The sequence below is a fragment of the Echinops telfairi genome, unplaced genomic scaffold (assembly GCF_000313985.2).
Source record: "Echinops telfairi isolate 266 unplaced genomic scaffold, ASM31398v2 ScPeMD7_1;HRSCAF=3_0, whole genome shotgun sequence".
Taxonomy (NCBI): domain Eukaryota; kingdom Metazoa; phylum Chordata; class Mammalia; order Afrosoricida; family Tenrecidae; genus Echinops; species Echinops telfairi.
In genome coordinates, this window is record NW_022103896.1 from 54,014,004 (window position 1) to 54,029,475 (window position 15,472).

Genomic DNA, 15,472 nt, shown 5'->3' on the forward strand with positions numbered 1-15,472 from the left:
GTTCCCCTTGATCCTGCCCTACCAGGTCTCCCACACCCACCTCCCCACCAATTTGGATCGCTTGTTGTTCCCTTGTCCTGGGTTTGTTAACACCTCTTCCCTTCCCCCCACCTCCCCCTCTCCCATGTCCCCCCGGAAGTGTCAGTCCCGTTGTTTTCTCCTCCAGATTGTTCATCCAGCCTGTCCTATGCAGACAGATCAGGTCTCTTAGAAAGTAAATGTCAGCACAGTAACATATATGACTATTTCTGTGCAATTCGAGAAAAATCTCGGGTGGCATCCTGAGGTTAATTTTTTAAGCAGAACCCCAAGAATCTTTAAGACTTTGGATCTGTTTATAAAATGTCATCAGATAAAATTTCTGTTTTTTAACCAAGCCAGTATGACTGATTTCTACTCCTTATCCTGCCAAGTGAATCACAGTCTTACAGTGATAAAGTTGGCTCATTATTTTATCATCAGTGATATGAATCGTGAGTTTAGAAAATGAAAGTGGCAAAATGTCGCAGACCCCTTTCTACTGCTTCCCTACCAACCACCCTCCCACCTCCACCCTCTCCTCATTAATAGCTATCTGATCTCCCCTGAACCCCTAGGGGGGCAGATTTACATAGGTCATAAATGCTCGATGTGACAGTCTTATTTATCGAATGTGTCTATGACAGAAGTACGCCAAATGGGTGGCATTAGCAGGGTCTATGTAGAAGCTAGACTAGATGGCCGTGAGTTTAGAGAAGTGTGTTGGGGGTGGGATGGGGTGGGGGGTGGGGCAGGAAGCATATACACAATGAATCTGCTCATTGGGGCAGCTTTCCGTGTCAGCCTATGGAGCTCAAAGTTAGTTTGCACCCAGTACAGGAAGGAAAGAATAATGGTTGTGCTTTAGATCGAAACTATTTACAAATAAGAAGTGGCATTAGCCTCTTTTTTCATACTACTGCTTCAAGAAGACTGTTCAAGTACTTTATAACTAGAAGATTAATTTTCAATTCACATACCCAATCAGGTGAGACAAGTTTTCTTTGGGTCATGTTTGCAAATAAAAATTGAAGTCAGTTTTCATGTGAGTAGCTTTAGTTTAAAGGCAGGTGTAAAAGACTGGTGGTCACAAGTTCATCCTCTAAGTGAAATCAGAAGCAGCACAGGAATAGGGGTCTCCCTGTACCTCAGACGGGTTATCCACAAAATGAAAAGGTCAGACAACATGGTGGTCTCTCCTTTACATTCCAGCTCTAAACGTCTTTGATTCCAAAGGTTTTAGCTCTATTTATAGGTATAAATCACCCTAAGTTTCCCAGGGTCCCAGATCACATTGATCCTCCAAGGAATGTGCATTTCCTACATGCCAATGGCATGTTGCTGGAGATCGTCTAGGAGAAATTTGTCTACACCCACTTCTGTGCATGCTCACCAGCTGGACGCCGCAGACCACAGTGCGAATTAAATATAGGAGTGTCTGAGAGAAGCCTCGAAAGCAGCCCAGAACGGGTTTTTACTACGTGATCTTTCTCCAAGGGATGATTATTGCCTTTGTTAGAATTCAGAGACACATCCAACAGAAATAAAACTGCAGGGAGTGCTGATGTGAGCGTGTAATGGGCCAGAAATTATCACGGATACCCGTGTAACCTGGGATGTGAAATCTCTTTTGTCTGGGCCTCGGTTTCATCATAGGTCACAAAACTGTATTTATGGGGTGACAGACACCTTTCTCACATAGTCCAAGCGGAGAATATCCAATGATATAGACTAAAAAAGCCGCCTAAGGCACACTGGTTACTAACAAGAAATATTCGTTGGATGCTGCTACGGATTGAATTGCTTCCCCTCAAAGTCCTTACCAACTTGGTTAGGCTGCTTCTCCTTCTTATGTCATTAATCTCCACTGTGTGATCTGATGTCATGAGCCCATGTGTTATCATGTCGAACCTGTACGATGTTAATGGAGGCGCCCTGGTGACACAGAGGCTCATAAGCTGGGCTGCTAACCACAAGGTCTGCAGTTCAAAGCCAACATTTATTTACCTGGCTCCTTGGGAGATCTGCTCCCATCATGATTTAAAGACTCCTAAACTCACGGAGGCAGCTCAGCCATGTCCTATAGGAGGAGAATCGACTTAATGGCAGTAAATTTGGCTTAAGATGTTAATGAGATGGTGAGTTTGGTTAACGATGTGAGTGAGGCGGGATTGGAGGCGGTTGTGTTAATGAGGCAGTACAGGCTTAGGCTGTGTCTTGAGTCCATCTCTTTTGTGATATAAGAGTGGAGAGTGTCCTTTGGACCTCAGGACCCTGAACTGAGAAACTCATAGACCCAGGGAAAGACTGATGGCAAGGAGCTTCTCCCAGAGTTGACAGAGAGAGAGAGAGCCTTCCCCTGGAGCTGCCACTCTGAATCCAGACTTCTACCCTACTAAACTGTGAGAAAGTACACTCTGTTTGTCAAAGTCACCCACTTGTGGCCTTTCGTCATAGCAACCCGAGAACTCAGAGAAAGGCCTGGCATTCCTGTAGCATCAGGTCCCCTAGCTGTCAGAGCAGCGGAGGGAGGGCTCAAGCCCAGGTCCAGCGGACGCCAATGGCCTGTTTTACCTGGTCTAAACGATAGATCTCTAGTTATAAATGTACCTGCTCACTGCTGACACTGATGGGTTCCCTTAACACGATCCAGGTAACACATTCCAGAAGCGGAGGGGTGGTCAGCGAGCCCGGGTAGGTCCAGTAGTCTAAGCTGTTAGGAAGGAGGCCACGAGGATCAAAGTTCTTGAATTCAGCACTCTTACCCTGAAAAAGGAAGTAAACACACAGCTTAGAAACACCACATCGCCAGAGTGGGAAGAAGGTCATAGAAATCAGCATATTCACATTCTAATAGGCTAAAAGCTCTTTGCTTTTTTTTTTGAGGTCTTCCATAGTTATTGGTGGATCGATGAAAGAAATTAAGAGAAAATATATGACTTGAAAATATAAACTGGCAGAGCAAGAAAACCGAGTTCTCATTCTCAAATGTCCATTTGCCATCTTGTCCTCTAAAACAATCTCTTCTGTGTGCCATGAAGTCATAAATTGGTCAGATCTGGTACTTAAAGTAGGACTGGTGCCATTGAAGGATGTAATTTTAGGATGTAGGAACAGAAATCGAGTACTCGGATGAGGCAGCGACGGGCCTGCTGACCTCTCAGAAAGCCAAGGCAGAGGAAGAATTGCAGTTGGTGAGGGATTGGGATACTGCAGACACAAAGGGGCCAACAGGAGCGTGCTGCTGGAAGAGCACCGAGGTTGTTTCCAAAACAGATTAACGGAGTCCTTTAAGAACAGCTAGACCAGTGGTTCTCAACCTTCCTCATGCCGCGACCTTTCATACAGTTCCTCATGTTGTGGTCACCCCCAACCATAACATTATTTTCGTTGCTACTTCATAACTGTCATTTTGCTACTGTGATGAATTGGGCGACCCCTGTGAAAGGGTTGTTCCACCCCCCAAAAGGGTCGTGACCCACAGGTTGAGAACCGCTGAGCTATAGGGAACTGAAGATAATCAGTCTGGGGGCGAGCAGCTATTCAGAGAAGAGTTAGGATCATCTGGAATCATATCGTAAATGATTCGAAGAGGTCAAACTAGAAGTCATGTCTGAGGATTTCAGAAAGCCAGTGCTGCTTCAGTACAGGATAGGCAGTGATTTGCTTTCTAGTCACTAGCTTAGCATCGTTTTCACTGTCTCTAATGGCTGTCGGACACTTGGAGTGTCGCAGCGCTGCAGCCTCCGTAGCTCTAGTCTCACTCTGTCATGGGAAGGGACTGCAGCTTGTAAGGAAGGCTCAGTGACCTCAGCAGAGCCATGAAAGGACTTAAACACAGGATGAACTCCAAGAAGTCACCTACTGTAACATTTAGCGAAGCAAGGTCCTGTTTGTCTCGCTCATCCTGGTGTCCCCTGGGTTACCAAACGGGCTTACATGCCATACTCAGCATATTTTGGCTCTATGAGTTGTCAATAATTGGACCCAAAGGCCTTTCAGCTTCCTTGCAGCCCCCCTAAGATTCTGTGCTTAAGTCAGTGGCTCTCAACCTTCCTAATGCTGTGACCCTTTCATGCAGTTCCTCATGTAGTGGTGACCCCCCCAACCATAAAATTATTTTCGATGCTACTTCATAGCTATAACTTTACTACTATAAGGAATCGGGCAACCCCTGTGAAAAGGTCGTTTGACCCCTGAAGGGGTCACAACCCACAGGTTGAGAACTGCAAGTGATTAGAAACACAGAAAAAGTACATGCATTAGATCACCAGGGCCGTACTACTCTGTGAATACTGCATGTCAAAGACACTAGCCCATTTGACCAAAAGAACGTTTGACCATGAGAAAGAGGTAGCTAGTGAAGTAACAGAAAATTCACCTTTACCTTGGTTTTAATGGAATCCAAAATGTCAAGGACTCTCTGAAGGTCTGGTTTAGCACTGCCAATCTGTAGAAAAACACAAGCGACCAAAGAGCATAACCCAGTTGGTACTATGTCCACTTTGATTTGAGTGGCTTGCTCTATCATAACATTTCGCCACACAGCCAATCAAACTCCATCGATTTATGAATGCCACCCACCTGCCATTGCTTCATTCCATCGGTACCACAGATGCTGTGACCTCCACGGAGTCTCCAATCTGCCTCTGGTTCCACCCCAGAAACAACTCTCAAAAGTCCCCACTAACCTCCACTGTCATATGCCAAAAAATACTCTCCAAGTGGTTATCTTAAACTTCCTGTCGAATTTTACACGACTGCCTAGCTTCTGGTTAAACATTCCCTACGCTGGTTCCTTACACTTCCCAGCCTCTCAGCTTCCCTGTACTCTCTTGCTCCTTTCTATTCGCTTGCTAAGCGTCTTTTTTACTGTCTCAAATGGCTGCCAGACACTGAGGCGTGTCTCAGAGCTGCCTCCTCAGTAGCCTTAGTCTCCCCATGCTCTTCCTGGGAAGTGACATGTGCAGTTTCCACAGGCACCTGGTTACCAATGACCCAGTCAGACCTTTGCACAGACCCCAGACAACTGTAAGAGGCCAGAGCCACTTGCATGTCCCACTGTAACCTGACATTCTCCAAAACGAGGGCCTTTTTGTCTTCCTTCATTCTCTAAAAAAAAAGCCAAGCTCACTGCCATCAAACTGATGCCGACTCATAGTCACCCAACGCGTAACCACTTTATCTTAAGATGCACAGGATTTTCCATGAGTCGAATCAACTGCAAGGCAATGGCTTGTTTGTTGCTTTCTTATCATGAAAGCGTCCTTTTTTGCTGTGAGTGAAAAGTCCCCGGTTGGCATGTGGCTGTGTGGTACAAACCCATCCCGCTGCAGCACGGAGGAATGAAACTCCTAGCAACGTGTTTCTGTGCAGATTACAGGCAAGGAAGCCCTGGGCGGCGGCTCTATGTTACAGACAGCATCACCCTGGGTTCGAACCAATTCGACGGCCCAAACAACCGCAGCGGCGGCAGGGTTTGGTTGAATGAAAAGATTTGCCGTCCAAACGAGACCTCTCTATCTCCTGCACCTCCACATGCCAAGAGTGCCGAACACATCTCTCCCACAGCGTTTCTGTCCACCATGCCACCGCTACGCGTTAAATATGGGGGCGAAAAGAGGACAGAAGAGATTTAAGGATCAAAGGCATTTCCTGGGCTCTTCTGCAGGATATCTGGTTTATTGTGACAATCTTTCGTGAAACTGAAGAGAATGAGGTCACCAACCAACCTTCAGAAAGATGCCCAAAACAGCCAGGCCATCCGGGTGTTGCACCGCTTGTCCAAAATCCGCGTATTTGGTGTTCCAGTGAACCAGGTGCAGCTGCGGAGAGAGCACAGGCGCATCAACTCGGGACGGACGCAGAGAGCAGCTGGGCTGCTCCGTCCACTGGCATTGTCTCTGCGGCCAGATTCTGGGCAAAGGGAACACGTGACGCATCTCCACCCTGCGGGCGGCCTTCGTTTTCATTCAAGGACCCCTCCTTGGCAAAACAGCAAATGATGCCGTGCACAAGGCGAAGAGAAGAGAAACGCCAGTTTCTGAGGCAAGATCCACGTTTTATTTCTAGAATTATTTTAACCGGATCCTACAGTTCGACTTTTGAATGCCAAGGGGGCCTTTGGAGGCTGGGAAAGGTGATCCCGTTCCTAAGGGTAGATCTCAAATAAGGGAGGAGCCGCAAACAGGAATGCTCTTTGTAAGAGTTGGCTCGCTCAGTCTCTAAGTGGAATTCACAAAATCACATTTGTTTGGAACGTAAGGCAGAGTATTATTTTCTAAGGAAACCGGAAATTTCCACAGGAAGGCTGGGGGAAAAAAAGAAGTAGCTCCTACCTCGGCAGGGTACATCTTTTTATCCACCGTGTGCTCAGAGCCTTGTTCATCCGAGGAACCCCAGTGAAAGTGAAACTGGATCAACCTGTAAGTACCGTCTAGCGGTCCTCCTTTCAGCACTGGGGGGGAAAAGGATCCTTAGAAGAAATACTACCAGAATGCTCCTTAGAAGCCAGAATGGGAGACCTCGCTCGGGTTGCCTACGTTGGATCTATCTTCAGGAAAGAACAAACAATAAGCACAACAAAAGCACAACCACAGCCACACAATGGACCAAAGATGCCTGCGAACATCAGGGGGGCACAGAAGCAGGCAGGTTACAGGAGTATACACACACACACACACACACACACACACACACGGTGCAAACACTAGCAAACAGCAGAACATTCCATCCTGTTGGACAGCACTGGATACATCTGATGCCTCTACAACATTTTTTTCTAGGTGAGAATGAGGTCCAGACACGGGGTGTGGTCCCCAGTGCTGATCAAGGTTATTATTTCAGCTGGTCTTGTCCTCACTCCTGTTGGCTCTAAGTTTGATACTCTCTTCATCTGAGCACAGTGCCGGCTGTCTTCTGGGTTGTTTTTGTTTGTTTGTTTGTTTGTTTGTTTGTTTGTTTTTAATTAGAGTCAGATTCCGGCTCAAAGAGAGGCAGCTAAGCAGGACTAGTAATGCCTCCTGGGAATCGCTTAGCAAGTAGCCAGTAGCTCCTTGCCCAGGTACTGGTCGGCTCCTGCAGCCAGGAGAACCTCTCTACTGCACCCAACGACTGCCCTACAAGCTGCTTTGTCAACCTTTGATATCGGTTTTTACATTCCAGAATGTGTACAAGAAAAAACACCTTGTTGAGGTTAACGTAATCAAAATGTCTTACACAGCAGTAACAAATTCCTGAGAATTTGAACTTTCATTGCTATTAACTAGCTTTGTCCCCAAATATAAATATATATATATATATTTTTTTTTACTTAACTTTTCTGTCCTTAATTCCCTCCTTTGTAAAATTGTAAAATGGATACATTAATTTATTGCTTAAGTAAGAATGTGTTGGTCACTACAATATGCAGTGTATTAGGCTTTATTATTCCTGAGAATGTGAAATTCTAACTTTAATAACTAGTCCGCAATTCTACTGTTCAGGCATTCACTTAACTGGTTTATAGTATAATCATTCATAGAAATCGCATTCTTAAGATAATTCAACTCCATAGTTTAAGAGTATGATTTCTATACTGATGTAACTGTTACAACGTTACATTAATACCTGAACAGAAGGGTTGGCTCCTCTGTAATCTAATGAGTTGTGTCTTGAAGATTTTTAAAAATCACTGTTCTTCCCCCCGACACACACACACACAAAGACCTTTTGCCTAATTTATATGTATGTATTGCTGGAATACAACCAGTATATTTAAAAGATCGTTTAAATTCATTCAGTTCTACAACTGCAGTTTTCTCTGGAACTGGAATTAAAAGATGTGTTTGCATTAAGTTCATTTTTCTAGCTTTGGTTTATAACCCCATAAGACAATGAGCGCCAGACTTACTCTGGCTTTGCAAAACAAAAGCAGGAAGTGGGTGCAACAAACTTCATTTACTTAACTTCATGTAACTATGCTAACGGAGCAGGAACAGCCATTCATCTATTCAAAGGGAAAGATAAAACTGGCCAGAGGGATGTAGAAAGTAGGACCTTTCTTTGGCTCCCAGTAGACCAACCTCCGGTTCCAAAAAAAAAGAAAGAAAAAGAACCAATTATGATGATAAAAAGAAACACAAATTTCAGTGTATTCTTATCCAAATCACATCTCTACTTGAAACTGTTTATTGTAAAAGTTTATTTTATCAGTTAATTTTTCTAAGGAAAAAAACTAGCCTTAGCCCCAAGACTAGGTTGGTTGGTTTGGTTTTCATGATAGAATTTCCATATGTTTCATAATAATATACCCTTAAAAATTAAATGTTTATGAAATAAAATGCTATTGAAAACAAAACCTTTATAATAGGTTTTTTTTTTAAGCTATCAGTCAGTTAGACGGTCATAAAAAGCAAATGCCACTTGTAACATGCTTAGCTCCAAAATTAACTAAATAAGCCCTCAACGAGTTATCTGAAATAACATGTACTTTGGACATGTTATCAAGAGAGGCCAGTTCCTGGAGAAGGACACCATGCTTGCTGAAGTGGAGGGCAGTGGCACAGAGGAAGCACCTGGACAAGATGGACTGACACTTGGGGACTAGGCTCACACATAAGAAGCACGGAGAGGATGACAGAGGAATGGGCAGCTGTGTTCTTTTATACACAGGTCGCCAGGAGACAGGGCCCACTGGAAGGCACCTAGCAACAATACCCAACAACCTAGCAACAACAATAGCAGGCATCATGGAGATAAGTAATCTTTCTAAACGTATCTCCCCTCCTTGCTGGAAGAATCATACCAAAATCTTACATTCTCATGAAAATAAAGCTTATTGCTATTTCTTATTCTCGCCTTTGCACAGCTTAAAATTCAGTCCTATTTTATCTGCTTCGGAGACAGTTTCAAATTAGGGGAGGGTTTACATCAGCGCTTATCAAGCAAGGCCAGCTAGTTCTGAAGAAAACTCTGGGTTCCATGATTAAACTCCTTCTGAGCTAATCTACTATCACCAGTTACCTTGTTTGAACACTTTTCGCTCCTGTTAAGATGAAGATATGTGGCCATGTAGATCAGTAGCTCAATATAATTTTGGAAGGTTATTATTTTTTAAAGTTTAATCAATAGAGACGCAGGACTCCTGATCTGCTCCCTGTAGCTAGGCATTCCTCAGCAGGGGGCTTTTTCCATACAGCTACTCAAGGGCAGTGTTATAGAAGTCTGTCACAACAGGAGCCATAAAGGTAGCTAGTATGCTTTTGAGAAGCACAAATGACAATAATTTGGTTGGAAGTTAGGAATTTTATGCTCTATCCTACTTCTACTTAATTATGTAATGTGAGAACTACATGCCATGTTCAAAACTATGCAAATTTAAAATGAAATATATTTTTCTAAGGCAAAAATATTTTTAAGTTACAGAAAAGCTGGCTGTGTTTTGTTTTGTTGGTAAAATCCAGCTTTTAAGAAATAAACATATACTATTTAATGGAAATGTGCTTTGAGAGATTCACTGCCATTGAGTCAATGCTGACTCATAGCAACCCCCTGAGGGTTTCTAAGACTGTGTTTACAGGAGTAGAAAGCCCAGTCTTTCTCTCGCAGGCTGCTAGTGGTTTTGAACTGCTGACCATGCGGACCGCAGCTCAACACCTGACCACTATACCATCAGGGCTCTATCCATGAGAGACAAATATACATCAGTAATGTTTTCTACTCTATTGTCTTTATCAAAACTTCCAAAATTTAATGTAAATTCAAAACTCAGTACTACTAAGAGCTCTAGTGCCTACTCATTTTCAAGATCGGCCACACACACTGTACACTGTATAAGATATATGTAAAAGCACAGGCTATCACAGAATAACCTCTCTTATTACACATACCATTTAGGAAAATTACACCAATGATATTTTGTTGGTGAAAATCAGTAGATTCAGTACAGTAAATTGTGAGATAAATCAGACTACTTAGATAAATTGAAAACTGCAAAGTCAATGTTTAAAATATGTGTCTCCCAAGTTGTTTCCCATCCTGTTTTAGCCTCCTCTCCTAACCGACTTAATACATCCAAATGACCAACCCAAGACCTTATTGAACATCCAGTAACTCTCTTGAAGGCACAATACAAAGGAACTCTTAACATTTAAGCAATTTCCTAGTAACGAAGCACATAAGTCAGATCTACTGAAAGCGCAGCATTTCCAGGGTTTGAACCATCTTCTCTATGAGGCACTTGAAGGCATGGAAACTGTGCGTTACTCTGTTGCTTTGGGGCAGCAGCGACAATCCTAGGGCTACGCACTGCGGCTAAGAATGCGAGTGCCAGGCTAGACAAATCTGAGAAAAGACACTGACGCTCCATTTCTTTTAACACAGTGAGAGGCTTCCCTGCCACTTACATCAGGGTAAACATACTCCAAATTCAAGAGGAGGAGCTGTGGGTTTCAGCTGGACGGCAAAGACACAAGAATATCATACAATGAACTAAAAAGCCTTTGATACAAACTGTGCTTTAGAGAACGCCTGTGAGCTCTACTCTCCCTTGGACTTGGAGGGCAGCACTACAACTGTGCTCAGCACCACCGTGGGCATTGGTTGCTCTGTTTCCTTTAGACTTCTGATTGCTCATGCAAAGAGATCCGAAACGCCAAACACAAGGCCCTGAGAATTAAGCAGGCTCCAGGTCTGACGATCCACGGTGTCTGTCATAATGGTCTAGTTGAAATGTGCCCAGGAAACTCGTGTAGCTTCCTTCCTCCTCTTTTCTAAAATTAACACGCAAAATGATTCCAATTTATAATTCTTTAAATGAAGGGAGAGAAGAGTTATTATAGCTATGTTGGTCCAATCAATGCGGGTGTTAGTTTTCAGGGTTATTTGCTCCTAACCTTGATGACAAGCAGGAAAGTTTTCAAGTCATTAATAAAAGTTAATAAAATACTGGTAGAAGTTAATGATTCGACTACTTTTTATCCCAGATAAAATGCATATTAAAAAGACCTGGAGCAGGGAGAGTTGTTTTTCAATTAAAAAAAACTAAGAGGATTAGCAATCTTTCATTACTTTAAGGAGGTTGTTTTCATGGGAACTCAGAAGATTGGTGAGGACTTTAGCTCGCGCTTCTACTTTAAAGGAGTTCATTCCACATTTACAGTCCTTTCCAGTTAAATGTAGCAATAACCTCAACTTGGTCAGTTCTTGGCACTGAATATGTCAGATTGGTTATGATATTCTGGACATATTAGAAAACCCCTAGGAGAAGTGGTTCCAGAAAGCTAGGCTTTCACAAGAGGGGGCAGGGGGTGGGGGGAGACGGGGGTAGTAAATTAAGTGACGCATTTAAATGCAGGAAGTAAGATGAAATGGATATCTTAAAATATTGACATTATAAAAATAACTCCTAACAAAAAACTATTTTATTTCAAATAAATTGAGTAGACAAAAATGCATAATTTACTTCTAGATATAAGTGTCTAGAAAAGTGTATCGGTTTTTTGAAATGCAGCATGGTCAAACAAAACGTGAAGTCACGGTTATCATTCAATGATTCTTCCTTAAGTGCTAGTTGTCAATGGTTGTTATTAGGCCTGCCGCAGCGAAGTAGAGCTGAGCCAGCCAGCGTGCTATTTAAACCTCCGCTTTCCTTTCCTCATGTTTATTTTAAGTGGGTTCGACTAGAGTATCTACCATTAGGGTTTGCTTTGAACAGCTCAGTCTTTTTTTTTAAACTAATGGATGTTTTCAAACAATGGTATAATTTTTCTGTTTTTATTTATTCTGTAGATATGATTCCCCTTAATGTCAATATTTTGATATCTTTCTGCCTTGCTGGGGCCAAGAATCTACCTTGTTTAACCAAAACCACCAAAAATATCAGCAGCATAGGTACAATTACAAAGGAGCCTTTTAAGTTAAAGGAAAGTAAGTCTGTCTAATATCTAATACCTGCTTGCCTATCTAAAGCACATGCTGTCCTCTCTTCAGTCTCTTCTGTTTCCCTTTGCCTGACGTCTCCTCCAAACATCTCAAGGAAAGAGAACTTAGAGAGATGACATTAGGATAATTCCTAAGGAGAGTTGGGCTCGTTGGTAGCCGAATTGGAATTTGCATCCAGATGTGTCAGACTCTAGCATATATGTGTACCCATCAGACTATACACTGAAATACATTTTCCAGTAATCTGTAATCTGGAACAAATTATCAAATGTGTAAATAATGTGAAGAATTACCTCATCTGCTTCTATTCATTAAATGTTCATTTTTTTCCATGTTTCAAATTACCGTATATACTCTTGGATAAGCCAGGATTTTTCAGCATAGTTTTTAGGGAGTTTTTGTGCTAAAATTAGGTGCCTCGGCTGATACTCAGGTCGGCTTATACTGAAGTCCAGTGAGGTATATAATTTAATAGATAGATTGAAAACCCACAATTTTTACTGGCAAACATCACGGTATACATTCACGGTGATTCATAAAAACTGTTAATAGCTACAGGCTAGACTCACTCACTGCTTTGGGCTTTAAAAGAAACATGGCGTTTCAGAGCCTTCTTTCCATATGCACACCCCTACCCAAGACCCTTCACTTTAGCGTCTTATAACCTAAACAGGTCGTGGTCTTTCCGGGAATGTTTTCGTCAGATTTAATTGACATCATCTGACCAATGTTTCTTGGGGCTGAAAGCCATGCTTGGGAACGGCATTGTGGCAGATTTCAAGGGGTCCCAGCCTCAACCCACCTGGTCCTAATAAATCAAGAGGCTGAAAGAGAGAGAGAAGTCAAGGGGGAAACGTGCACGCAGGGTACAGGTAGATTGAGAACATTTCTCAGATTACCTTCATATTATTCTCCCATGACTCCTTGCTTCAGAAAGTCAAATGCCCAACTTTTTTCCCCCTCAAAGTTGGACTGATTATATTATATAAACCAGTTGCAGTCAAGTCAATTTTGTGTCAGAAGGAAACTATCTCCCCTAGAGCTTCAAGAGCCAATTTTTTTTTTTCCGGAAGTAAACTGCCAGCCCTTTCTCCCAAGGTTCCTAGGTGCGCTGGAATCTCCAACCTGCCTTGGTTGGCAGCTGACTGTGATAAATGGTTGCCCACCCCGAGGTCTCCAAATACACAAACCGAAACTCACTGCCATCAAGTAGATTCCAACTCATAGCAACCCTATATAGGGTTTCCAAGGTGTGGTACATCTTTATGGGACCTGACAGCCTCACTTCCCATGGGGTGTGGCTGGTGGGTTTGAACCACTGACCTTGCGATTAGCAGTCACTGCTAACTGAACAGTGCCAGGACGCCTCAACATATATATACTGAAAAGGAGCAGAGCACATGTCTATTGATCATAAAGAGAGCTCTAACACAGTAACGAGACACCAACACTTTGGCAGCACTGCTGCGCAGGTTCTTTATCTTTTCGCATTTCCCTCCCACTGCCCTCACGCCAGCACCGCCTCTACACGCCTGTGTTTCCAGCACTGCTAGGGAGAAAATAGGGCACTGGCAATGAAATAAGTGGGCAAAGAAGTCCCTTACTTGGTCTGAATGGGGCTATTCTCCTATTTCAAAATAAGAAAAGGGAAGCTATTCAGGGGACATCCTGTAAATAGCTTTATTACAAATAAATTATACCACTCCTCCCCTCCCCCCGCCCCCATCACACTGCTCCCAAACTGAGACTATTCACACATACAAAGTTTCTGAGAATTCCAATATTTTCCATCGTCAGGTTTTCCTCACTACCACCTTGAAGGCCAAATAAGACGTACTTTATCAGACAGCCACCACCATGGGGAAGTATTTCAGCAGCTACTGTCATTGTGTCACTTCTGACTAAGAGCTGCAGAGAACTGCTCCATAGGGTATCCAAGGCTATTAGACATAGTAGCCTGTCACCTCTTTCTACCACAGAGCGGAGAGGAGGCTCCTACGGCCAGTCTTTCTGTTAGCAGCTGAGAGCTGTAACTACTGCAGTACCAAGACTCCATCAAGACACACACACACACACACACACACACACACACAGAATCTTCAAAGATCAATATTCGCAAATTTCATCATTGCTGAACTTTATTGCCAGAGAGCCTTGTCTTTTGTGACATTACAGAGCCATATTCCGTTTCCCATCTCCCACTTAGAAACCAGGCATTTTACAAGGGAAATGCTGTCCCAGGCCACTTCAAAGCAATTGGCCTACTTCTCAAAAGTCTGGAAACTGATCAAGGTAGCCCTAGTGGCACCTCAGAGTACTGGGACCAAAGGTAGTAAGTATTACCGGTGCTTTGCTCCCCCTAAGCTGGGGAAACAAACAGCGACTGGATAAAAGGCAGCACTGACCTGCTTTGTCCTGGGAGTCATCAAACTCCACGTTGAAAGAGTGACCATTGTTCAGGATCTTCCGAGAAGTCGCTTGTTCATAATTAATGCTCAGAGGCTTCAGGGCCGGGTCATGTTTGGCTGATCTGCTGTCGATGTTAACAGGGGACTGGCGCTCTCCTTTGGCAATGGGGAAGTTCTCGTGCCAGGAATCCGGTCCTGGGGGTGAGGACACGTGAATCCCTAAGCGTGGACCAGCTCAGTAAAGCGATTGCCGAAGCCAGTTTGGGAGACACCGCTTAACAGCTTTGGGAAAACATTCTCTACACCTTCGTTTTCTTATTTATAAACTATGGCCCTAATAACATCTACCTCATAGACCGGTTGTAAGAATTAGAATTTTGTTAGCTGTCCAGAGGGGCGGGAATATAAGTGAGTGCCATATACGATTAGCTATGTCTACTGTCATTTTTCCCGAACGCAGCGACTGGTGTTGGTCTAGCGGTTAGGATTTGGAATATGCAACTTCAGAGGTACAGCAATTCCTTCCAAATCGCGAACCGAAGTCTAGCAGCAGGAAATGAGACAGCGACTAGAAGTGGCTCATAGGTGCCCCCACCCCCGCCCACTCAAGTGTCCCCCAGACGAGTTGCACACCTCCCAGACCTTAGCCTCTGTGCAACTCTGCTACAGGCTGGCAGGTCCGCGCCCTCCTTCCTGGATGGAAGGACAGAGTGACTGCTCAGCCCGGCACCACTCATTGAGTGAATGGTCAGAATCCCCACCACCTGGGGAGAGCCCCCCCACCCTACTGCCACCACATCCCAGGGCGCACCTTTTTCTTCCCTAAACCGGCCTGAAACAAGCTAGATCTGCGGACGTGACAGCCCTGTTTCTGGGGATGCCCCTCACATTGGAAGTGGAGAAATGAAGGGAATACTCCAAAATCCACTCAAAGGGATCAAACCAGCCCCGGAAAATGCCCCAGGCTGTGGGGACTGAGGACTCTAGCCACAGGTGGGGTTGAGACTGGGGACGTGGGTGGGGTGGGGGGTGGTCCTTCACTTCCTGGGTCCAACATCTGGAACCTCCCGTGATACCCCTTCCCGGTTTCCTCCTGAGTCCGGTTGGCTCAGCGGCCGGCTCGG

The 15,472-nt window shown here is 44.0% G+C and overlaps 1 protein-coding gene across 1 annotated transcript in view; it reads right to left on the reverse strand.

Moving 5' to 3' along the window:
* The window catches only part of CA2 (carbonic anhydrase 2), an 18,731-nt gene that overhangs the window by 2,757 nt on the left and 502 nt on the right, over positions 1-15,472 (reverse strand). The window contains exons 2-6 of the mRNA XM_004697485.2: positions 14,346-14,543; positions 6,357-6,475; positions 5,751-5,843; positions 4,406-4,468; positions 2,629-2,784 (exon numbers count right to left, since the gene is read on the reverse strand). Of these exons, the coding sequence (XP_004697542.1) occupies positions 2,629-2,784; positions 4,406-4,468; positions 5,751-5,843; positions 6,357-6,475; positions 14,346-14,543 (629 nt within the window). The remainder of the gene's footprint in view (positions 1-2,628; positions 2,785-4,405; positions 4,469-5,750; positions 5,844-6,356; positions 6,476-14,345; positions 14,544-15,472) is intronic.